A 26,841-nucleotide genomic window follows, 5' to 3' on the forward strand; every position below is an offset into this window, starting at 1 on the left:
TCAAAAGACCATGATCACCTATGTCATATGACAGGACATAGCACAAAATGAACACTCCTAAGCTGCGGAATTCAGTAAGGGATGTAGACTCAGTTGACATTTTTAAATGCCAGCTCAGAACTTATTTATTTAACCTTGCTTTCAACTAGCAATCTTTAGTCTTTTATTTTCAAGTTTATTTTTTTATTTTTTATTTTATTTTCATGTTTGTACTTTTCTCCTGTTTTAAAGCACTTTGAACTGCATCATCTGCATAAAAAGTGCTTGATAAATAGTTATTATTAAGTCTTGGGAACTGGGGGCTACTCAAAATTACAAGTTATAGTATTTGTCTTAATTTTGTCTTATCTTAATTTACATTTTTTCTGTAAAAAAGATCATTAAAAGAGCAGTTCAAACTTGCACAAGTGTACCTACTCATTAAAAACAATCTATCTTGCAATGGTATAATCCTACGGATATTCCTAGATATTTTCATAACAGGTGAATTTTTTGATTATACTTTAGGTACCACAAGTTTTTCTGCCTATAATTTTCAGATGTAATGATTCAAAATGTAGGATTTAGAGTCAAAGGAGAGAATGTTGCATTGGACTGTGTAATTCTTACTTTCCTTGCAGTTTAACTTTCTTATGCTTGTTTGTATTTGTGTATAATTACATACATGTAATTGTTCAGTGTGTTTTGTAGTAGTTGCATTTGTTTTTTTAACTACTTGGTTTCAGTGGTGGGTATTGCATTACTTAAATAGATTGGTTAACTGTTATCAACGCAATTGGTGAGCTGGTCTTGGAGGAGCAGACCATGTTGACTCCTCCTCTTCCTTTCTTTTCTCTGCTACAAGGGTCTGCCTCATTTCAACATTTTTTTAATACTTAATTAAAAAAATCGTAAGCAATAAGTTCTTTATACCTTGACTTTCAATGAACTTTGCAGATCCAACAACAGTTAGGTGATCCTGCCTCCATAACTGACTTTTGCCAACCTGGGCAACATTTTCAAGTTATCAGTTGTAATTGGTCTATACAGTACTCTGATCCTGCTTGTACATCATACAGTTCCAGCTAGTCCTTTGTGCTGTTCTTCACTGGAAGGATCCTAAATGTTCCCTTAATCATTTTGTCTATCAGCATTGTGAATTCACTGATCTATCACTGTCCTCTCCAAGATTCTTCTGTTCACATGCACTTTGTGTTTTCCTGGCTTTGTGTATTACGCATTATACTTTGCAGGTGATTGGAATAGGTGTTTAGCTTTTATATGCCATTTTTTTTTTAGCTAAGATTCCTAATATTCAATTGTAAATTCAGATATCATTATTTTGATTCAGGTGTTTGATTTACATTGATGCCATGAATTATCTTTGAATTAAATGTTTTACAGTTCTGAACATGAGTGAAGTTTTTCCACCCATGCTGTGAATTTGGAAGGTGCAGTTGCAGGGTCACAATTTTCCAGACTCTGTCGATTGAACTTTCTGTTATTTGGAGAATTTAAAAATTGAGAGCATAAATTAATAAAAGGCATTATTATTGTGCCAGTTTCCTGAAGCCAGGAGCAGTGAACAGCAACATGAATTCAAATCCCACTACTCCAGCTGGCCAATTATAAGTACAATAAGAACTTGTAATAGTAGTATCAGAAGCTACCAGATGGCTATAAAACTCTTATTTAGCTTCCTGACCTACTTATGGAAAGGAATTTTTAAACATTTTGGTTTGCATCTGATTCTACACAAGTTTAATTTTTCACATACATTTCCTGCAGCAAACTCCTACAGGGTAAAATAGGAAAAAGGGCAGAACACATGCTCACATTGACATAGCCATTGAATTAGCCAGACTCTTTCTAATGAACTCTGCAAAGTCACTTACACTAACTTTGGTTGTGATTCAGTTAGAAAGTCAAGCCGGGGGAAGGATTGGAGAATTGTGCTGGCATGCTTCAGAGCACATGTGCTTTGCATCAATGTTAAAATCACCTGTTTGCACTGCCATAATGTCCCAAATAGGTCACTCATCACTATTCTGGTGTTTCAAAGCAATGTGGCTGCTAAGCTTACTTGCTGTTTGCCCTGTAGTCTCAGGGTCTTCCAAAACTCATTGCCCAAAACATAGGTCATTTTATCATTTAAATTCCACCACAGAATCTCCTTCAAATAATTAATTCAGAGCTCATTGCATATTCTTTAGTCATAGAAGAATGGCAAGGAAGAAACCCTGGTTTAAAATAAATGCATATACTTGCTCATAAAGACTTTGCCAAGTGTCACCCTAGGTAATACCCTGGTTAAGATTTCTACTGCTATGCTGTGAGTGGTTTATATTAGTGATTTTCTGTAAAAGCAGTCTGCCATGCTGGAAAGTGTTTTGGCTTTGGCTAAACATAAGGAGCCATGTTGTCCAACAAGTGTGTCAGCCAATTAGGATTGTGGGGTGTGAGAGAAGGTTCTAGAGAGCAAGTTTTCTGAAGGACAGTAGTCTGTTTGAGGCTTTTTGGTGAGAGCTGTGGAGCGGGGCACAAGGGTAGATGCTGCGGAATACCATGGGAAGGAGACCCACCGTTACCAAAAGTGCTTTGTGCAGATAAATGGCTCCAAGGAGGAAGGGCCAATACCCCTGAGAGAGAGCCGGTTTGTTTGAGAAGGACTTCAAAGAAAGTTTGGAATGTAGTTGGTGCTTTCATTACATTAACTGAAATGGGCCCTTTTATTTTGCTTTTTCTGTAACTGTTAAAGTTGAAAATTTGGTAAATATACTTACTGATATGCGACCTCTCATTTCTGAGCTATCGTTAACTGTGTATCGGCAGTATTTACACAGCATTCACTCAAATCAAGGTTCCTTTATTCAGAACACTGTGACATTCCTGTTTGGTTGAACCCCAAATCATATTGACCCTAGACACACATTGTTTATGAATGGTGGCCTTCTCACCACTGAGTCATGTGGCTGTTAGCAGAGTTAGCTAACCTCGAGTCTGTATACAAGTCCTGAGCTCTATAATCTTCTATCGGAAAGCCAAGAACCCTTTACTGAAACAAAATAAAGAATCTTTTAAAAGTATGTCTGTGTATGAATGAGGAACTTCTCCAATTATATGCAAATTAATTTTTAGGTTTCTCTAGAAATCATTGATTTTTCCACCAATGTTTTGTGGATGGTAATAAATATTAACTGCTGATTCCTTATTGTGTTTGTATGTATTCCAATATAATCAGCTTGTTGAATAAATTTAAGAATTTGGGGGAATAATTGAGAAAGCAATTCAATTCAAGATTAATTGTTATTCAACCATATATGAATACCTATTAATACAGCCACACGGGACAATATTAGTACACAGTAGCAACAGTCACACTGCAGAAAGCACACAGAGCACGTACAAGATAGCAAGCACATAAAACTATCAGTAAGATACATCTGTACAATGAAGAAGTTCAGACTTTGAGTCTCTGAATGTTGAGAGAAATCTGCAGTCAACCACAATACAGTTAGTCTTCTGCCAAGCAAACACTGGGGTAGCACTGTCTCCAGCTTGGACACTCCTCCACACCACCGCCCCTGGTGGAGCATCCAGGCTCTGAAGCGCCTTTCCTTGCGACTAAGCAGGCGACACCACTGCTTGAGGCCTAGTCCTTACTACAGTTGAAGCCACGCAGCTACCCTGCTGCCCGCCCTTGCTCTCAGCCAATAAATGAATGAATCGAAATCGAACAGGTAGCATTCCAGATTAATGATATTCAAAAATATTTTGTGATCACAAGAGGGGCACTTGCTATTTTACTGTATGCTTCCTTCGACTCAGGCTGCAGTATGATGCACAAGGCCTTCATTTTCTCTGCCAGTGAGCAACTTGCTGATGGGTAGACCTGCAGTACTTTAAGTTTTTGATATACAGGAGAATTTTGGGATCATAAAAAATATGTTTAAAAAGGACAATAGCACCTTTTGTTTGTTGACCACATGGAAGCAGCTGTGATCAAACACACCCCCATCTTAGTGTATTAGAAAATACAGCATGCAAAGTGGAGGCATGAGTAAGTTATTTGCCAATTTTTAAAAAAGGATAATAGCAAAATTTTAAGGGGTAAATAATGAGGAGAGTGATAGAAATCTGGGGCAAGGTATAAAAAGAGATGAGATATAAAAGAGTGAAAAGGTGAAGTATGTAATAGTAATAAAGTCCAAAATAAAACAACTATTGAGAGAATCTAAGGGTGCTATCTCCAGAAGTCCATTCTAAATGTGGCCTGCAGTGTTTGGTGGCTCCTTGTTGCATCACAGTGTGTTGCTGCCAATCAACTCAAAGGAAAAATAGAAGCAAAAGATGACATAACCAAGCAGTTAGTGTAAAAAAAACCTAGGAAATTAAGTGGCAGCAAAGAAAGGAAGATATGCAAGAATTTAGATGGAATTGCAATGCTGTGCTCAATTAAGGAAGATCAGTCAATTTGATTTATTTTTAGTAGGGTCAGCTTTGCTGGTGTTAGTTTTGGAGCAAATATTTATTACTTTTTATAATTATTTAATGACTGTTCTGAACATTGGGGCCAGGTTTCTAGTAAATCAAATTTAAAGAAATTAAATATTTTAGAATTGAGTTTACATGTATTAGCATTCAGTAACAAGAAATAGGTTCCTTTGTTCTGTATGATTCTATTTTTAAATGCATGCTGCCTCCATAACCCCAGCTTGTGCCAGTTTAAGACAACTTGGTTTATAAAAATGTTTGTGTTTTGGTGGCCTTATCTCCAAGACTTGTAATCGTGTGTTATGTACCTTGTATTCTATTTTATTTTAATGATGTTTATTCATTTTTAGGTAGGAACATTCTTGAAGTCACCAAAATTTCCCATTTGGGTACTTGGCAGTGAAACTCATCTGACTGTATTCTTTGCTAAGGTAATCTGAGCTATGTTGATAAGATTGGTTAAAAGTTACTATTGTTTAGTTTGCCATTTTTGATGTATAGTCAACTGCATTTTGAAAAGTATGTGTTTTACACAAATAGTGGGAGTGGTCTGTGGAATTGAAGTGTGTGGCCACAGGGAGATCCCGCCACTGCTGGAGGACCGAGCGCTGGTGTTCGGCGAAACGGTCTCCCAGTCTGCGGCGGGTCTCCCCAATGTATAAATGGCCACATTGGGAGCACCGGATACAGTATATCACCCCAGTTGACTCGCAGGTGAAGTGGTGCCTCACCTGAAAGGACTGTCTGGGGCCTGGGATGGTGGTGAGGGAAGAAGTGTGGGGGCAGGAAAAGGAAGACATCTCCTTTGCCCTAGAATGAAAGGCCTCATCCTGAGAGCAGATGCGACGGAGGAGGAGGAATTGAGAGAAAACCTACCTAGTGGCCACACACTTCAATTCCACAGACCACTCCCACTCCGACATGTCTGTCCATGGCCTCCTCTACCGTCAAGATGAGGCCACACGCAGGTCGATGGAGCAATACCTTATCTCCCGCCTAGGTAGCCTCCTTCCTGCCGGCATGAACATCCAACTCACTGACCTCTGTTGATACCCCTGCCCCCCACCCTTACCCCCATCCCTATCTATTATTTTAGTCTGGTTCTCTTTCTCTCTCTTTTTCCCCCCTCACTATAATCTCTCCCCCCAGCCCTACCTTTCTTTCTTTTTTATTTCCCATAATTCTCCACCTTCCCCCAGCCCATTTCCCTCCAGCCTATCACTTCCCAGCTCTCTACTTTATCCCTCCCCCCACTTCTTATCCCCCCTCGACCATCCCATGTTACTTCACTGCTGATGAAGGGTTTTGGCCCAAAACATCGTTATTACCTCCTCCCATAGATGCTGTCTGGCCTGCTGAGTTCTGCCAGCATTTCGTGTTTTTTATTTATTTCCAGCATCTGCAGATTCACTCGTGTTGCCTTTGAATTCAGTAAAAACTGATTTGTGTCCCAGTATGGGAGTTGCTTTTGTAGAGGTAGATTGGAAGATCAGATTCAAGTTGATTCTCATGTTGTGAAGATTGTCTTTTTGCAGCATGAGCACAATATGTTACAATCATGAGGAACATTGTAGAAACAAACTAAAATAACAATGTTATATACAAGAGAAAATTTATAGATGCTGGAAATCCAAGTAACACACACAAAATGCTGGAGGAGCTCAGCAGGCCAGGCAGCATCTATTGAAAAGAGTAAACTGAAGAAGAAGGTTGGGTGGGGGGCGGTGAGGAAGAAATACAAGATAGTAGGAGATAGATGAAGCCGGGAGGGGGTGAGGGGAGAAGTAAAGCGTGGGGAAGTTGATTGGTGAAAGAGTTAAAGGGCTGGAGAAGGTGGAATCTGATAAGAGCAGACAAAAGGCCATGGAAGAAAGGTAAGTGGGAGGAGCACCAGAGGGAGGGGTGGATTGGTAAAGAGATATGGTGAGAGGTAAATGAGAATGGGGAATGGAGAGGGGAGGGGGCCATTACCAGAAGTTCAAGAAGTCGATGTTCGTACCATCTGGTTGGAAGGCTACCCAGACGGAATATAAGGTGTTGCTCCTGCAACCTGAGTATGGCCTCATCGCGGCAGTAGAGGAGACTGTGGACTGACGTTTCAGATTGGGAAATAGAATTAAAATAGCTAGCTACTGTGAGATCCCACTTTTTCTGGCAGATGGAGCGTAGGTTTTCAATGAAGCAGTCTCCCAATCTACGACTGGTCTTTCTGGTATACAGGAGGCCACACTGGGAATTTCCTGCCATCAAAATGTTATAAGTAGGAGTTGCTGATTGCTTAATGTTGAATTCAATTGGAAACTCCTGAGAAAATGAACCATCCATGCCTACAGGCAGCAAGACTGAAAATGGTTCAAGCATTAGCTAATAAGTAGCAAGTAAGATACCTCCACAAATGTGTGAGACAGTGGCCATTGACAGAAGAGTCTTAACTACCTGCCATTTCCATTCACTGGTGTGACTATTGCCTGGTGTTGCAGCTACAATTCCATGGCTACACAAGAAGATCAGAGCGCAGATAGCCTGTAATGAGTGACTCACTTCCTGAAGTCATTGATCTACATCTACAACGACAAAGAAGTTAGATAAAATATTCTCCACATACCTACATGAATACAAAACTATAAAATCAAATTCAACACCACCCGGAACTGCAGCTGGAATAACATCACAGTCGGTGCAGACATGGTGGGCTGATGGGTCTAGTCTCTGCTGTGCTGTACTATTGTTCTCTCCACTGCTGCACTGTGACTCCATTGTTTACCATCTACAAAGTGCACTTCAGTTGTTTATCTAGTCTACTAAAACAGCACATCCTAAACCTTTAACAACTAAGAACAAGGGCAAAGGTGTTTTGCATCTAGTGTTTTTGGTGCTACACACATAGAGACAAGTGTAGACTATTTGATAATACTCATACAGTTCAGAGTCTTTAGGGAGTTGAAAGACAAAATACTTGCAGCTTACCTACTCATATTTGCACACGTGAGTTTTTTATATCATAACACGTGATTTTCTGGCAAGTGGTGATGTGTAGGATATCAATGGTATGATATGTCTTATAATTACACTTCAAACTGCATGCCATCCCACTGTGGATATTGTTAATTCTTCATGGTAATTGGTTTTAAATCCTGGAACAATATCCCCTTCTGCAATGCAGTCCTTCTTCAAATGAACTTGAAAGAGTACAGAGGTGGTTTACCACCATTGCCACTTTGAGGAAATTAAAGGTAGGTAATAAATCCTGGAACAAAAACAAAATGCTGGAAAGATTCAGCTGGTCAGACAGCATCTGTGGCAAGAGACCTATCTGGGACCCTTTTGTCCTTGCCTTGCTGACAATATTTAATTTGAATGCCCCTGGTCTAACGATCCAGAGCTCTGTTCCTGCAACTACACTAGCATAGCTTTGGTGGAAATTACTTTCACGGTACTGTTGGTTAGAGTGTACTAGGATTAGGATTCAGACCCAGTGACATTGAAGGATTTTAGTTCCCATTTAGAATAGTGTTATTTGCAAGGAAACCTCTAATTTGAAAAAATGCATTTAACTTTGTGTCCTGATTCTTCCTAATATACAGGTAGTGTTGCTGAGTAATCAGTGTCCTTTTTATAGATGGTATACGTTATATGTGCATTGTGCTCAGGGTGCTTTGATATGAACTGATGCAATTATTGCGTGTTTGGAATTTTTGCTGCAATCTAATTGATTGTGACAGGGTTATGAACGTTTCAATTTTTAAAAACATTTTGAGAATAGTATTGAAGGTTTATATTTCAAACTTACCATCATAATTGCTCTGAAGCTATCAAATTAATGAAATTACTCATATTTTCCTGTGTTTTAGACACTCTTATTATAGTTCATGATTCATGTTGAAGGCTTGTATCTATACTTTTTTTTTTGTTTTGCTTGTTTGAGCTGTTCATTCCTTGACCATAGAACTTTTATTTGACTTATCAATGTTTTGCAGAGTTAAAAATGAATGAATTTTTGATTTTTTTTCTAAATGATTTCTTACAGTAAGTATTTATCATGCAATACTTTATTCAGACATTTTAGTTCAACATTTTCAGAATTGGACCTAAATATTTTCAGGATATTCAGTTAAAATTTTAGACTAGAATTTAATCCTTAATCTTAATGCCATTCTTGATGTTATTTTGATTTTATAATGGAGATTAACAGTCTCTAATATGAAGTACAGAGTAGTACAAATACAAAGAACTGTATAAACCCAATGGTGTTACTTAGAATCGTCTCCAGGATGTTTTTTACAAAGTAGGCAAGCTGTGACAGCTGTTATATCAGTTAAAATTGATGGGTCTACTGACAGAGATGAAACCAATCTGCAGCATCGGGTTTCTCTCTCCTCTATCGCACCAAGTAGTTTTCGGGATAATCCTCTCATGAGTGGGTTTTTGATGTTGGTGGGAATTAATGTGTTTTTACAACCTAACATTGACACTACTCGTAGTTAGTGGGTCTTTCCCTTCTCCAGAAGTATCACCTCTGACCTAACTTGGAATGCAGCAGGTCCATTTTCAGTGGTGGGCATTTGGAGAAAAACACTGGAGAAGGCAAGAAGCCAGATCATTTTAAAATCAAGTTTCCATAGAAACAAGGCACGGCTTGCAATGGCAATAACATCTCCTGACTGCAAACCTGTATTTTCTGTGGGTGTCAGTAACTGGGAAATGGCAAAAGAATAGATCTCCACTAAATAAATCCCTTCTTTTTCACTTTGCCTAAAAATTAACGCATTGTTTCAGCAGTCATTGGTAGATTTTGCACTGTTGTTAATGTAATGCGCCTTTTTACTGTTACCTAGCATTATTTTAGTCATTGTTGCACTATTTTGCCAGACATGGTCAAAGTACATTAAAAAATAGTGAAACAGTTTGTTGAGTATTTTTCTATTTAAAACTCTGCTACAAAAGTTATCTTTTCTTTTGTTTTCTGTATGTATCAACTTTGACCCCTGCCTTAGAGTCTTGCGGACTGTACTCCATTGCCAGTACCTGTCTGAAATTGAATGAGATGGTTTGCAACCTAGGTGTCATGTTTGCCAGCAAATCAATTTTAAGATAATGGAATCTGCGCAGTCACTGAGCTCACATATTTCATGTTCTAACATTATTGGACTCTGGTTTTAGCTTTGGGTGTCAGTTTCAACATTCATACCTCAACTCTTTGCAGTCTTGATTTTACTAATAAAATTTAGTTCGAGGAAATGCTGTCACTGGCTAGCAAGTAGGTAATAAATTGATGACTAAAGATAGATATATTCATGAGACACACAAACGATAAGAGTACAGAAATAAAAAATAAAATAGTTTGTAACAATTTGTCTGTTATTGTACCAGAATTACTAAGCCGTTAAATAGTTGTTGGCAACTATTAATGTGTTTGGAAAAACCTAATTTTTTTAAAAAAATAAGTGCAGTTCTTGTGCTAGTATTTGGAACACAAATTAACACAAGAGAATAGGTTTACATGAATTTAGGATTTAAGCAACTTGTGTCCAAGACTGAGCTAATTATGTGCTAACACACACGAAATTAGATTCAACCTTCATCTATGTTCTTAGTCTTACATTGTTTCCTAATAAAACAATGTCTTGAATTTAAAGTTCTTTTGCTTATTTTTAAATCCCTCTATGTTCTTGGCCTGCAGTATTTATGTAATCCCAGCACCATAACCCTCTCATATGTTTTCTTCTGTTTCTGGCCTTTTGCTCATCCCCAAAATTAATTGCTTCACCATAGGCTCCTTTGCTTTCAGCTGCCAAGACACTCAATGCTCTGGAATTTGCTGCCTAAAGCTCTTGGCTTTTCTTTTGTTTTTTCTTAGATTGTGATCATCTGCCTTGATATGATTTGATGACTTATTTACTTAGCTCCATTTAAGCATTTTAAACATTACGATCTCTGTATAAACTCTTAAGTATTGTGTTTCTTTTAACCATAGTAATGGATCACTCTAATAGCCTTTCAAGGTCATAATCTAAACGCAATCTGAAAAGATGAATAGTTCAGATGCCTTTTTAATGTGAAGTTTGAATTCAAACATCCCTATCAACATGAATGGGCATCAAAGATCACTGTTAAACAGGACTCAAAGATTCCTCTTAAACATGAATGGGCAAGGCATTGCTCCAGCAAATCATGATCATGATTTTTTGGAGTCAGACCTTGCATTAGGAAGCTGCTTTTGGTTGGAAGAAAATCATTCCAGACCCAGCACTTCACTGCAAGAGTTTCTCGGAGCGTTGTCTTGATCCCAACCAACTCTCTCTTTAAGTAGAAACTGCTACAGAGCCAAAACTGAGAAGTAACTATAGCCCTAAGTAGCAATGGAAACAGAAACATATAAGCTTGAAAATCAATTTTAAAGGTCTCAAGGACCTCCAAAACGAGAGAGCATTTCAGTGTTTTATGGACAACCTGATGATTTCAAACAACACAAATTGCAAATTGAGTGGCCACCATAATTGACATTTATGAAGTGTATCTTAAATTCTCTTAATGAAAACCATTGTGACTGGTAAATTTTGAAATGACTACAAGTGTCTGACAACTAGTTTCTGCATAAAACCCTCCCCTAAAAAAAACAATTTGTTGATTGAAAAAGCACTGGCATTCAAGCTAGTCTCTGATGACCATGGAACACATGGATCTTTCAACAATGTCAAGGCCATTTACAGCCATGCATGTCAAGGCCCACCCCAGTGAGTCAGTGCTGGAGATAAATTTACAAGAAACAGTCATTTGGTGATTGCTTAGTAAGTCTGTACTTAGCATGGTGTTCCCTTGACATCAAACGATCTGGTCCAATTCTCACTAATCTATCATAAAGACTGTATGCTGGATAAAAACCAACAAAGACTTGAGTGCAGAAGTTATGTATAATGGAGTTCTAAAATTTGGTTGAGAGGAGTTTCGATTACAAGTTTGCAATCTCATCTGAGGTGAGGAGGGTGTATCCAGAGACACTTATCATAATCATCACTATTTTCAAGAATGGAGGCTATTCTGAGAGCAGAGGCTGCAAAGGGGTCTGTCTTCACTGCCAAAAGAGTTATTGACACTGGGGTCTTCCTCAACCATTTATCCACACAGTTCTGTGTGGATTCCAGTGAGTTAGATGTACAATGGATATGATATTCACTATGTGAGACAAGAACTTGCTGTCATTTTATTTCACAATACCAGGTGATCATTGTTATTCACATCTACCCTTAGAGTCTATCATGGGACCCCTGTGATCTATGCTGCTTTAATATCACCCAGTAACATAGCCATATCACAGCTTTTAAATAATTTGAGTTAGATTTACTCTTTTTAACAAAAGCGTGCTTGATCAGTGATTTAGTTGCATTTACCCTGTTATTCCTCAGTGAGCCTTCTGGTATGAATCTTCCTGGACTGTCATATTCTGTGGAGACAGTAGCTAATCCAAAATAGATTTTTTTCCGGCAAGATGCTGGCCAGATTTATTGAAGGCCATTTTCAGCTGTAATACTAACTTATTTAATTTTGAAATACAAGCTTGAGTATAAATGTTTCCTCTTCCATGCTGTCTAGAGCTTTCACTGATTGAACAAGGCTGTGGAAAAGTAATGCATAGACAATGTTCAGTATGTATAAATCCATTAAGGTAACTGGAAGTATAAACTTATAACTTACCATTTGTAGAAGCGGCAATATCTTAATTTTGAAATAGCGGTGCAGAATTTGATGAGGTTGGTGTAGAACTGTCAGTATTTACTGCAAGCAGACAGCAATGATTGGCATCTATAAATGTGCAATTAAACCAAAAAAACCTAGAAATTGTTTGGGTTATTCTGTTCTTCTATAGCATGTTGTACTGTAATCATTAAATAAGCAACTCTGAGATTCATTTTCTTGTGGGCATACTTAATAAATCTATAAAATAGAAACTATAGCAGAATCAATGGAAGACTGCCAGACTTGGGCATTCATTCAGTGTGCAGAAATTGTGGAGGAGATATTTTACCAATCTAAACTGACTGGGGATCCAGTTACAAGGAGGTATTATTGATCAGTTTTGAGGAGATGATGGTATTGATGATATTCAATCATTACGTAAGAAATCAATAGCAGATTAGTAATTTGTAATAAAGTTAAGCATTCAGGGTGTCAAAGAAGGCTTCTGGCATACTGGACTTAAGTATAGAAGTTGGGATATTGGTAAACCAAAAATTGCGGTAATAGGATGGGGTTGTAAATCGATGTTCAATACCGCAGAGATAATATCAAAAATATCTTTCCAATATTTTTTCGAAAGCGGACATGACCAAAACATATGAGTTAAAGACGCGATTTCAATTTGACATCTATCACAAATAGGGTTTATATAAGAATAAAAATGAGCTAATTTATCCTTGGACATATGGGCCCTATGTACGACCTTAAATTGTATTAATGAATGTTTGGCACATATAGATGATGTATTAACTAATTGAAGAATTCTATCCCAATTCTCAATAGGAATAATAAGATTAAGCTCTCTTTCCCAATCATTTTTTGTTTTATAAAGGGGCTCTGAACGTATCTTCATAATTATATTATAAAGTTTTGATATAAGCCCTTTTTGAAAAGGGTTTATTTAATTCGAACAAACCCTCCAAAATATCTGAAGAGACAAAATTTGGAAACATAGGAAGTACCGTACTTAAAAAATGCCTAACCTGTAAATATCTAAAAAAAATGAAATCTAGGCAAATTATATTTATTAGATAATTGCTCAAAAGACATAAAACAATTGTCCGAAAATAAATCAGAAAATCTTAGTAAACCCTTAATTTTCCAAGCCAAAAAAGCTTGATTTTTGGTTTACCAATGATGGACTCACTTCATTTATCTTCTTCCGCCTGTCGAATGATTGCATTTCTCACTTTGATGGCTAGAAGATCTATTTTGTTGAATTGGAAGGAAATTAATCCTCCCACTGTATTTCATTGGCTTTCTCAAACTATGTTATGTTTAAATTTAGAAAAAATTAGAAGGGGTGTATTCGATACCTCTATTAAATTTGAAGAGATATGGAGACCATTTATTCAATATTTTCATATGATGTAATATGACCCTGTTGCAAGCTTATTGGATTTTCCAGCTTTAATCTTATTTATGTTGAGAGGATCGGAGTTGACGACACTGATGATTATGTATTCTTGTGAGATATTATAAACAGCCCTTTTTTTTCCTTTTTAGTTTTTTTTTCTTTTTTTTCTTTTTTCTTCTTTATTAGTTATTAGATTAGTAGTTTAGTCAATTTTGCAAAAATTTTTTTTATTTTTTCTGTTTTTTTATATCATATATTATGAAATACCTAGATTTACCTTGTTCATACATACACTGTATGGTCCATGTTTTGGGAAAACTCATTTATACTGTAATCATTGCTTATGTATTCTTTCATGTGTAATGGGAATTTGTATGTTTGTAATCCCTTTGTTAATATATCAATTGTATTTTCATAATATTATTAATAATAATAAAGAAATTGAAAAAGAAAAGAAGTTGGGATATTGTTGCAGTTGTTCATGACATCAGTGTATCTGCATTAGGCAAGAAAAAATGTAGTAAATATTTGTGCCTGTTCTATTAATCCACTAGGTAAAGGTTTAATATCATTTATTCGTGATAAATTAGCAGCCTTACGATGTACCCCTGTGGATAAAATTAAAATGGCATGGGAGCACGATCTAAATACCTCCCTATCTGATGAGACTTGGGACTCGATTCTCAAATCGGTTAATTCAACCTCTCTTTGTGCTCGCCATTGCCTTTTACAGTTTAAGATTGTTCATAGAGCCCATATGTCTAAATCTAGATTATCTCGATTTTACCCTAACATTAGTCCGCTTTGTGATAAATGTAAAAGGGGCGAGGCCTCTCTCATTCATATGTACTGGTTTTGTCCTAGCTTGGAGAAATTTTGGAAAGATGTCTTCATAACGTTATCGTATATTCTGAATCACCACCTAGAACCTAACCCTTTAATTGCTCTGTTCGGTTTCTGGGGCGAGACAGATTTACGTCTGAGTTCGACTAAGTGTCGAATATTATCTTTTGCCTCTCTCCTGGCTAGACGTTTAATCCTCCTTAGATGGAGAGATGTTGCCCCGCCCACGCATGCTCAATGGCTTAACGATATTATGGCCTGCTTAGACCTTGAAAAAATTCATTATTCAGTTCTTAATTTGGATTTAAAGTTCCATAAGGTCTGGGGCCCTTTTATTGAGTACTTTCATAACCTTCCTCTTAACTAGGGTTTTTTTTCAGTCCCTTGCTTTCAGCTCCTTTTTTTGTTGGTAGTAGGCATTAATATCTTCTGTTGCTAAGTGTATTTACAGTTTTGGGGGTTTGATTGTCCTGATTTATATTCCCTATACTGTGTTGTGGTTGGTCTGGAGTTTTTTTTTGTTTGTTGCGGGGCTTGGGGAGGATACTAATTTTACATGTCCTCAATTTGGGTGCTTTCTCAATTATCTTTCTTTGTATCATATTATTATTGTATGTTTATTTTTGCACTGTATCAATGTTCTTCATTTCGATCTGGGTTTTTTTTAAATCTGTAGCTATGTAGAAAATGTATAAAAAACTAATAAAAAAAGATATTTGTGCCTGTAAACAGGACGTGGGTGACCGAGTTTTAGAGAGAGGTTGAGCAGACTTGGACTGCATTCATTACAGCATAGGAGTGTGAGGGGTGACTTAACTGTGGTGTAGAGCAAAAATAGGGTGAGTGTCCAGTTTTTTTCCCAGGGTTGGAGAGTCAAGAATTAAAGGGCTTAGTTTTTGACTCAAGGGGGAAAGATTTAATAACGTGAAAGACAACCTTTGAGAATGGTCTTTATGTGGCATGAGCTTCCAGAAGAAGTGGTTGATGCATTTAGAAGTTGCTTAGAAATGTATATAGATAGGTATGATTTAGAGCAATGTAGTCCAAATGCAGGCAGATGGGATTAGATTCATGGCTGGCGTGGACTAGGTGGACCTTGGGCCTGTTTCTGTGTGTTGTCTCTAAAGGCCTAATTATTGTTGAATTAGCTCTTTTGCTATGGGGGAAGAAATGAGAGTCATTACATGGTTTTAGTTTTTTTTAAGGTTTGCTATTTTAGAGTGTCATCTCTATATCCTATTGATTAGTTTTCTTTGTGTAAAATGTTTTAGGTGATGAAGTACGGAAGCTTATACCTAGCTTGCTCATCATGAGACATCTGTTTCCAAATCACATGGGAGTTTAGTGCCCCTTTATTGTTGACCAGGCAAATAATTTATCGGCAGAAAATTAATGAATGTTTTCAATCAGAATAGAAAGTTTTTATCAATGGGGCATATTTTGTTTTATGGGTAGAGAAAAACATTACAAATCTATAGAGTCACTGTAATGCTAAAAATGAACAAACCTAAAAATACCCACTTGTAGATACAATGCCTATTAAAAGTATTCACCCCACCCCCCCGGAAATTTTCATATTTTATTGTTTTACAACATTGAATCACAGTGGATTTAATTTGCCTTTTTTGACACATCAAGAGAAAAGACTTGTGTCAAAATGAAAACAGTGTAAATATTACTTAATTTATTTAAATGATTGTGTGATTTGTTAGTCTTAAAGTACATATATAATTCAGATCTCATGAGAAATGAAATATGAAGGCTGTTACTACATTCAACTTATATCCTATATGTAAACACTGATATTGTTTAAGAAAAGTAGCAATTTCCATTTTAAACTTTTTATTTTGCAATACAGTTTTGAGATGCTTGTGGATAAAATCTCTTGGAATGCAGTTTGCAGGTTAGAAATTATCGGCCTTGTACACTCGTGCAGTGTCCTGTCACGTCATGGAATTAATGTAAAGATGGTTTTAGAGACTTTATACTTGCATTATGGCAGTTTCAGATTTATGGAACTGGGTCAGTAAGTCTGTTTCTTAGAAACTGTTCAGATTGCATAGGTGGCCTAATATTTTTGAAAAATATTATGTACTCCATAGTATGTACAATGCCTTGAAAATTCAGCCGCCAACCCTTTGTTCACATAAATGAATATTACAATCAGGGATTTTGATAAATTTAACTGATCATATTTATTTGGGAATCGTGCTCCTTTTCTTCACAATAGATCCCAAAAAACGGGAAATTGTAAAGCATGAAGAACTAAAAATTCAAAAGCTGAAATGACAGCAGTTTGAATGTATTCATCCCTTTTGCTCAGTACTTAGTTGAAATGTCTCTCGCATCTGTTATAGCCAGTAGTCTCTTTGAATCTCCATTAGCTTTGCAGAAAGTGATGGAGCAAGATTTGCCTATTCCTCATTGCAGAATTTCTCAAGTTGTGCTAGGTTAGTTGGGGAGTGGTGGTGGGCGGCAGTATTGAGGTCTTGCCAGAGATGTTCAGTGGGGTTAAGGTCAGGACTCTGGGCCACTGAAGGACATCAATTTGCCTTGTGAAGTCATCCATGCTTGTCCTGGCAGTGTGCTTTGGGTCACTATACTGCTGAAAGACAAACTTCCTCCCCAGTTTAAGCTTTCTGGCAGAAGCCAGCAGGTTTTTATCCAGGATCTTTCTGTATTTATCAACAATTATCTTCTCATCAATATTGACCAGATTTCCTTAAAAGCATCCCCATAGCATGATGCTGTCTTCACCATACTTTACAGTAGAAATTTTATTACCTGGATGATGAACAGTATTATATTTACTCTACATGTACTGCTTAGTGTTGAGGCCAAAACGTTCCACTTTAGTCTCATCCAACCTTAAGACCTTCTTCTGCATCTTTACAGTAGCTTCTAAGTGATACTTTGCAAAGTATTTAAGAGCATAGATTTGCTCTTTTTAAAGCCAGGGCTTCTTCCTTGCCATTTGTCTATAAATATACTTTTTGTGCAAGGCCTTAGAGATTGTGGAGCCATCAATTCCATTTCCAGTTGCAGCTGCTCACTGCATCACAGTAGTCACTCTTATAAATGCCACTCTTCTCTAGCACCTAAGTTTAGAGGGGCAGCAGTGTGGCTGTAGCTTCATACGTTGTCCACTTTTTCATGATAGACTTCACTGAGCTCTGAGGTATGTTCAGTACGTTTGAGATGGTCTTGTACCCTTCATCCGATCTGTGCTCTATTACCATTCCCCAGACTTGTCTTGAATGCTCTTTTGTCTTCATTTTGGTTTGGTCTGTTGAAAATTTACCATATGATTGGACCTTACAGAATGAGGGAGTGTTTATTTTTATGAGTTCATTGAAAACAGATGATTTTCCAATCTTCTATATCAACATATATTGATGGGGGTGTTGAGCATAAAGTTTCTCTCTATGCTGATGACTTATTACTCTTTCTCTCAAATCCGTCTACATCCTTACCTCTAATGTTTTCACTTCTTGACCAGTTTAGCCAGATCTCTGGCTATAAACTTAATTTACATAAGAGTGAACTTTTCCCAATTAATAAAGAAGCACAAGAACTAATATTTTGTGATCTCCCTTTTAAAGTAGTCCATAATCAATTTACTTATCTTGGAATTACAGTCACAAGGAAGTTTAAAGATCTCTTTCGTGAAAACTTTGTCAATCTTTCATATGCTATAAAACAGAGTCTGGTACAATGGTCACCTCTATCTATGTCTTTGGTAGGTCATATTAATGTTGTTAAAATGTATGTTCTCCCCAAATTTTTATACTTATTTCAATCTATCCCAATTTTTATTCCTAAATTTTTTTTGATTCCTTAGACTCTATTATTTTGTCATATCTGTGGCAGAATAAGCGCTCTAGAATTAATAAAATCCACCTCCAAAAATCTAAAAAAGAGGGTGGCATGGCTTATATTATTGGGCAGCTAATATACGTTGTGCTACCTTCTGGTCTTTCTTCCACGGCCAACCCGAGTGCCCTAACTGGGTGGCAATGGAGTTGAGCTCCACTAAAGAATTATCTATATCTGCATTTCTTGGCTCTGCATTCCCTAGCAGTCTGCCCAGATCAATAGCTAATCCTCTTTTTAGACACACCTTGCGTATATGGGCTCAGTTCAGGAAATGCTATGGTTTCCAGGGGTTTTCCGTTTCTAGCCCTGTCGCACATAATCACCTTTTTTTACCTACTACGTACGATTCAGCATTCCATGTTTGGTATAGGAAGGGCATTAGACATTTTGAAGATCTCTTCATTGATAATCGCTTCGCTTCTTTTCAGCAGCTCTCTGTTAAGTTCAACCTGCCTAACGCTCACTTTTTCAGATATCTCCAAATCCGACACTTTACTGCTCCTTTAATTCCTAATTTTCCTGAAATGCCTGCGAAAAATGCTATGGACCTATTTCTTTCCATTAATCCACTAGGTAAAGTTTTAATATCAATTATCCGAGATAAACTAGCAGCCTTACAACGGGCCCCTGTGGATAAAATTAAAATGGCCTGGGAGCAGGATTTAAATATCTCCTTATCCGAGGAGAGCTGGGACTCAGTTCTCAAATCGGTTAACTCAACCTCTCTTTGTGCTCGCCATTGTCTCTTACAGTTTAAGATTGTTCATAGAGCCCATATGTCTAAATCTAAACTATCTCGATTCTACCCTGGCATTAGTCCGCTCTGTGATAAATGCAAGAGGGGCGTGGCCTCTCTCATCCATATGTACTGGCTCTGTCCTAGCTTGGAGAAATTCTGGAAAGATGTCTTCACTACATTATCGGGTATTCTGAATCAGCACCTAAAACCAAACCCCTTAATTGCTCTGTTCGGTTTTTGGGGCAAGACAGATTTATGTCTGGGTCCGACCAAATGCCGAATACTATCCTTTGCCTCTCTCCTGGCTAGACGCTTGATCCTCCTTAGATGGAGAGATGTTGCCCCGCCCACTCATGCACAATGGCTTAACGACATTATGGCCTGCTTGGACCTCGAAAAAATTCATTATTCAGTTCTTAATTCGGATCTAAAGTTCCATAAGGTCTGGGGACCTTTTATCGAGTACTTTCATAACCTTCCTCTTGACTAGGGTTTTTTTTTTCTTTTTTTTCTTCTTTTCGGTCCCTTGCTTTCAGCTCCCTTTTTTTTCTGGTAGTAGGCATTATTATCCTCTGTTCCTAAGTGTATTCACAGTCTGGGAGTTTGACTGTCCTGACCTATACTCTTTATATTGTGTTGTGGTCGGTCTGGAGTTGTTTTTTTTCTTGTGTTGTGGGGCTTGGGGAGGACACTAAGCTTACTTGTCTTTAATTTAGGTGCTTTTTTGTTAAATTCTCTTCCTTTGTAGCATATTGTTATTGTATGCTTAATTTTGCACTGTATTAATGCTCCTCATTGGGATTTGGGGGTTTTAATTTGTAAAATGTTTTGAAAAACTAATAAAAAAAATTTAAAAAATATATATTGATGAATATTAAATCAACAAAAAAGTTATTAGTATATTGCTGCTGAGGAAAGTTAACGTAGCACTTAGAAGGGGGATGAATACTTTTTCAGCATCACAACTTTGATTTTTAAGTTTTAGTAAATTGTTAACAGGTTGTGGAATTTTTCTTTTGTTTTGACATGATGCACAATGTTTTGTAGATTAGCTCAAAAATTGTACTTCAATATATTTTAAATTTCAAAAATAAGGCAGTAAAATGTGAAAATAGTTGAGTGGGCTGAGTATTTATTCAAGGCACTGTATCTGTTCAATCTAGTTTGTTTTGTGCCCTATATTTGCTTTGAGTTTCCCACTAGACATTTAGAAGAAATGCTGAGTTTGATTTATTTCACTGCATAACTTGATTTTGAGAATATGTAACTTTTATTGACAGCATTTAACCTTGAAGGCCTTGACCAGTCCAAAAACCACTGTTTTATTTTCTGGATAAAATCTTCATTTTTAATGAAATCATAATTGAGTTTCTTTAACATACCAGCAGGAATTTGAAATAACATACTTTTGGGAAATGTTGCCTTTCCTAAAACAAGATCTTAGATACCACATTAAATTTGTGCAATTGAAAGGAAGTTGGATAATTTTGTTTCTGGAACATGCTGTACCAAAGTGCATGTTTTAGAAGATCAGTCATACTGTATTACATATTGCAATTGCTGAAGTCCATGTAAGGATTTTCCCAAGTAAGGAATGAATGCCAGAATAGTAAGTTAAGCTTTTTGAATTGGCAAGATGAAAATAATTTTATTTTGGACATGATGTTAATGTGGTAATGGCAGTTATATCTTTTGTTATTTGTAAACTTTTGCAGACTTGATGATCAAAGTACTAATCATAATAAGTGGGCTAGAATTTGCAGAAGAAAGCATGCATCTGAAAAGGCTAAAGTTTGTCTAAAATCAACCTCAGTTGTATCTTTTCTCCAAGCTGAATTCACTTGCCTGAGTCAGCCTTCCTGATTTTAAAGGTTTAGTTTGATTCAGTTTGTTAGACTTGACTAGAAACTTAACTCTGAGTTACATAAATATTGTGACCAGGAGAAAATCAGAACTTGTTTGTCCTGCAGTAAGTGACTAACCTCTTGAGTCTTTAAAGCCATCTGCTTGTCTGCAAGATAAACGGTGAAGTCTGGAGCACAATAGAATAATCAATTTGCCTGAATAAGTGAAATTTTAATTTATCTTATTTGTCAGTTGTTTATTCACTTATTTATGTGTTGAAGCTGCGCGGAGTTGGCCCTTCCTGCCCTTCTAGCCCCCACTGCCCCGCAACCCCCGACAAACCTGATTAACCCTAGCCTGATCTCAGGATAATTTACAATGACCATTTAACCTACCTGGTTTGTCTTTGGATTGTGAGAGGAAATGGGAGGACCTGGAGAAAATCCAAACATTGCTGGGGAAGGACATACAAAGATACCTTACAGAACCAGACCGGAGTTGAACTCTTAAGTCTGGGACATTCTGAGCTGTAATAGCATCACACTGAATGTTCCAACAAGACCAGGATAAAGCTGATACCAAATCCACCAGTTTAATATTGATACACCGTGGCACTGTATTACGGCTGTGTATTCCATCTACAGTCATTTCTCAAAACTGCTTTTCTCATATCTCCTCAAACCATGACCTCTACCATCAAGGACAAGAGCTGTAACTGTATGCATCTGCCACCACCAGCAAATTTTCCAAGCAGTATACCTTTCTGAACAATAATTTTGTATGCATCACTATATTGAAGTCTGAATGCATCATATTAGATGCTTTCCCTTGTCTATTCACTCTCAACAAATACCAAAAGATTTGTTGAGCAGGAAGTTCTTTCATAAATTCAATTAGTCTCTGAATCATTGGCCTGTTTATTTTTGTTTTATTTGTTCACTTTTAATAAATGACAAATTATCTAGTGGAGCTGTCACGCAGATTTGTTCCATTTCGGATTTAAGTAGCCCTAAAATTAGTTGTTTATTTTTATCCGTTTATGTCCAATTCTTCAGAAAGAAGTTCCTATTAGCAAAAAAAGAAATGGTATAACTTAAATAGAGAATCTGGCAAAAGTGACAGCTGCAGCTCCTAAGCTCCCTTTCTCCCACCTTTATTTTTTAAAGCATTCTAACCCAAGCATTTTCTTTTTGTTTCCTGTTTATTTGTTACAATATTGTTGTTGTAAAATGCTTAAAGTGGTCAGAGTAGCATTTGCTTTCTTGGTGATTCTGCTTAAAATCCATTTTCACTCTTTTTTTGTGCTTGATTATAAATTTGTATTTTAAATTTTGAGACATTTTGTGTTTCACCTTCCACACCAGACAACCAATTGTACATTAAACCTGTAGATTAACTTTGAATGATGCATAAAGAAGCCTCATTCTTCTGAATACTTGTGCCTTTCAATCACTTACTGATATTAAAGGTTGAGTTGCACTAAAGGCAGTAAGGCAACTAACTCGATTAAAATCCATGAACTTAATTTTTTCTAAAAGATTGTCTTTTTAAGGTAAAAGGTTATACTGTATTCACATTGAAGTCTCTTTACAAGAAGTTACTGTGAGGTCCATTGAATTTGCAATGTGGGTTTTTAATACCGAGAATTACATTATTCAGGGGTTTTACAACACATTTAATTCTTACATCTGCCCAAGAATCTTTGCTGGTACTTGGGGGAGGGGGGGGGGGGGGGGGTTCCAGAGTGAGTCATTGCATCCCTCTGTTTTGGTGCCAGTTGACTAAATACTTATTTCTTTAACTTCTTGATTTGCAATCCCTTCCAATTTCGCTGACTAAGTAGAGAAAAGCGTTAATCTTTTGAAGCATTCCGAAGTGCTACTGTAACTTATCTATATACTGATACTTCATTTGATGCTGAACCAAATGTTCAAAGCTTAGTAAAAGTTATCCATTTGGCATGAGGCAACAGCTTGCTGGCACCAAGGAGGGGCAGAATAGAACCTTCTTTCACGGCATCTGTCCCAAAGCTGAAAACAGTTACTGGAATATTTTTGAAGTTTTTAAAGCTAACCAAAAGAGAAAGAATTATCTTGTAGGGAAATGTTGCAGCCAATTTACAAAGTAAATTTATTATCAAAGTGCATATCACAATATACAACCCTGAGATTAATTTTCTTGCAGGCAATCTCAGTAAATATAAGAAACACAATAGAATCAATGAATGATCACACCCAGCAGTAAGTACAACAGGCAGTGTGCAAAAAAAAGCAAACTGTAAATACAAAGAGAAAAAAGATAATAAGCAATAAATATCAAGAACATTAGATGAGGGTCCAGTTCAGTGATGAGGTGAGTGACGTTATCCCTTCTGATTGAAGAGCCTGATGGTTGAGGTGTAGTGACTGGTGGTGCAGGTCCTGAGGCTCTTGTATCACCTCCTTGATGGCAGCAGAGGGAAGAGAACATGGCCTGGATAGTGGGTGTTCTTGATAAAGGATGCTGCTTTCCTGTGACAGCACTCCATGCAAATGTGCTCAATGGTAGGAAAGATTTTACCCGTGACGGATCAGGGCATTGGTGTTTCTATTCCAGGCTGTGATAGAATCTGTAAATTTACGTTTGCCTAGATTCAACCTTCACTCAACCTTTAACATCAGTAAGTGATTCCAGCAAGTTGTAAGTCACAGGCTGATTATATATACAGTGGATTCCAGTTAATTGGGGCAGCTGCTTAATTGGGTCAACTTTTGAAGAACAAAAATAAATGTAGAAAATAGCTGGGATTTCCTTTGTATATTTGGGACACTATGCTTCTTAATTGGAACAGGAGACTTCTGACCAGCTTCTAACTAGCGTCAGCCACAAACACGTCATGTGGCTTAGAGAGAACATTTTTTAAATAGCATCACCTGCATGAGTTTGTGTTCAAAAAGCAGTGACTTTTGTCATTGATGGTTGGCAAGTAGTAAACAGTAAGACAAATGTGTAACCTGAAGGCTGTAATGCAGGAATGCCTGAGTATATCACTAGCTTACATTTTTAAAAAAATGCTTTATCATTTTTATATGATAGATGCACTTGGAGATTTGGGCTTGCAGATGACTATGTTGAATTTGTAGCCCATTCATTTCCCTCTATTCATTTAATGAAATAGAAACATATTGTCTGTTTTCAATGCAATACTAAATAAATGGAAAGGAGTGAGAAAAGAGCATGGCTTGTGTGGAGAGGATCTTTGATGGATGCTGCTTTTCTATGGCAATGTTTCATGTAGATGTGCTCAGTGGTTGGGAGGGCTTCACCTGTGATGTGGGCTGACTACTTTTTGTAGGATTTTTCACTCAAAAGGCATTGGTATTCCCATACCAGTCCGTAATGCAGCCAGTCAATACACTTTCCACCACTCATCTATAGAAGTTTGCCAAGGTTTTTGATGACATGCTGAATCTATGCAGAGTCCTGAGGAAGTAGAGGTGCTGTTGTGCTTTCTTTGCAATTATATTTATATGATGTGTCTAGGATATGTCCTGTGAGATAGTGACACCCAGAAATTTAAAGTTACTGATCCTCTCCACCTCTGATCAAATTAAGAAAGAGCTAGATTTTTCTTAAATGTATTCTTACTTCAGTGGTTGATAAGTTGGTGGAGAAGATCCTGAGAGGCAGGATTTATGAACATTTGGAAAGGCATAATATGATTAGGAATAGTCAGCATGGCTTTGTGAAAGGCAGGTCATGTGAAAGCTGGAGAATTCAATGTTCATGCCAAGGGGCTGGAGACTACCCAGATGGTATATGAGGTGCTGCTCATATACCATCTGGATAGTCTCCAACCCCTTGGCATGAACATTGAATTCTCCAACTTCTGGTAATTCTCTCCCTCTCCCTTCCCCCATCCCAGTTTCACTCTGCCTCCTCCTCCAGCTGCCTAACACCTCCCTCATGATTCCACTTCCTTCTACTACCCATAGTGCTTTCCCCTTACATTCCTTCACCTTTCCTGCCTATCCTCTCCCTGCTTCCCCTCCCCCACCCCTTGATCTTTCCCCTTACTTGTTTTTCACCTGGCACCTACCAGCCTTCTCCTTCCCATCCTCCCCCCCCCCCGACCTTCTTAATAGGACCCCTGTTCCCTCCCCCTTCAGTCCTGACAAAGGGTCTTGGCCCGAAACGTTGACTGTTCGTTTCCATGGATGCTGCCCGAGCTGCTGAGTTACTCTAGCATGGATGAGAGGTGACCTGATAAAGGTGTATAAGATGATGAGAGGCATTGATCATGTGGATAGCCAGAGGCTTTTTCCCAGGGCTGAAATGGCTATCACAAAAGGGCACAGTTTTAAGGTGCTTGGAAGTAGGTACAAAGGAAATATCAAGGGTAAGTTTGTGGAAGTGAGTGCCTGAAATGGGCTGCCGGCGATGGTGCTGGAGGTGGATATGATAGGATAATTTAAGAGACTCCTGGACAGGTAGATGGAGTTCAAAAAAATAGAGGGCTATGTGTAACCCTAGGTAATTTCTCAGTTAAAGACATGTTTGGCACAGCTCTGTGGGCTGAAGGGCCTGTATTGTGCTGTAGGTTTTCTATGTTTCTAAATTAGGTAATGCTGTTGATTTGATTTTTTTTGTGTTTTCTTCCTGGAGATCTACTTATTATACCAGTTACTGGTTAGTTTTCATTCAAGGCCAAGAACTGAGAATTAGAATTGCAGCAAACCACGTCGCTATTTTAAGAAATTGGCGATTGTTAAGATTTTCTGTTCTTTAACCTTTTGCATTCCACCTATCACTTCCTACATAAGTTTTGTTCTTGAAAGTATTTCAAACTATATGAAACACGAGGAAATGCCAGCAACACACACAAAATGCTGGTGGAACACAGCAGGCCAGGCAGCATCTATAGGGAGAAGCACTGTCGATGTTTCGGGCCGAGACACTTTGTTAGGATTTTACTTTCAATAATCATATTTTAAAATTGTAAAATTGTAGTTCAAGACTTCTTTAGAAGTATATGTATAGCAAATTTGCTTTTGCAAGTTCATTTTCTAGAGTATGGAAATCAACCAACAGTTCAGGAATCTTGCCTGGGAAGCTGTTCTTGACCCTGGTATGAAATGTTGAAAAATTGGTTGTTGGACTTGTGTAATGGTACACAGATAATCTGTTTTATGAATGGAAATAGTGATATCTGCAGCATGGTTTGTACCATTGCTCTTTCTGACTTGGAAGTGGGATTATCGGATTAATTCTGAAGTGAATGTAGCAAAGTAAAGAAAGTAAGAAAATCCTACAGTTCAGCTACCTATCCTTAGTGACAGCAGGGGCCTCCTCTGGGAAACCCCAGACTTGGTCCCTGGAAGTACTGTTTTATATAGCTTGCGTGTTCATCCACTAATATTTTAGTCGAAGTAGTATTTGTGTAGTATCAAAAATTGAGGTAGTTTAAACAGCCTTTCCAGATTTTGTGTTGTGAAAGGATATTCTTTTGTGCCCTCCGGTCCTAGACTCTCCCACTATTGGAAACATGCTCTTCACATCCACTCTGTGGAGGCCTTTCAATAGTCAATGGGTTTTAATCAGGTTCTCTCACCCACCCCTCACCTTATCCTTATAAACTCCAATGAGTCCAGGCCCAGAGCTGCCATATGCTTCACATCATGAACCCATTCATCCCCAGGATCTTTCTTGTAAACCTCCTGTGAACCCTCCAATGCCAGCATATCCTTAAATATGGGGCCTAAAACTGCTCACAATACATGAAATGTGACTTGGAATTAATTCTAATATTACATTTGCCTCCCTTATTACCAGCTCAACCTGCAAGTTAACCTTTTGCAGCTCTTATTTCTGAATTGTTACCCCATTTAGAAAATAGTCTACACCTTTATTGCTTCTGCTAAAGTGCATGAGCATACACTTCCCTCTGCTGTATTCCACCTGTCACTTTGCCAGCAGTACCCGCTCCTCCACAAAC

At 37.6% G+C, this 26,841-nt stretch overlaps 1 protein-coding gene across 3 annotated transcripts in view; it reads left to right on the forward strand.

The window, feature by feature from the left end:
* mindy3 (MINDY lysine 48 deubiquitinase 3) overlaps window positions 1–26,841 on the forward strand; it is a 118,518-nt gene that overhangs the window by 40,143 nt on the left and 51,534 nt on the right. For all 3 annotated transcript variants that reach the window (XM_073054525.1, XM_073054526.1, XM_073054527.1), the window contains one exon: window positions 4,824–4,904. In XM_073054525.1, coding sequence (XP_072910626.1) covers window positions 4,824–4,904 — 81 coding nt within the window. The remainder of the gene's footprint in view (window positions 1–4,823; window positions 4,905–26,841) is intronic.

Source organism: Hemitrygon akajei, chromosome 8 (assembly GCF_048418815.1).
Source record: "Hemitrygon akajei chromosome 8, sHemAka1.3, whole genome shotgun sequence".
Classification (NCBI taxonomy): domain Eukaryota; kingdom Metazoa; phylum Chordata; class Chondrichthyes; order Myliobatiformes; family Dasyatidae; genus Hemitrygon; species Hemitrygon akajei.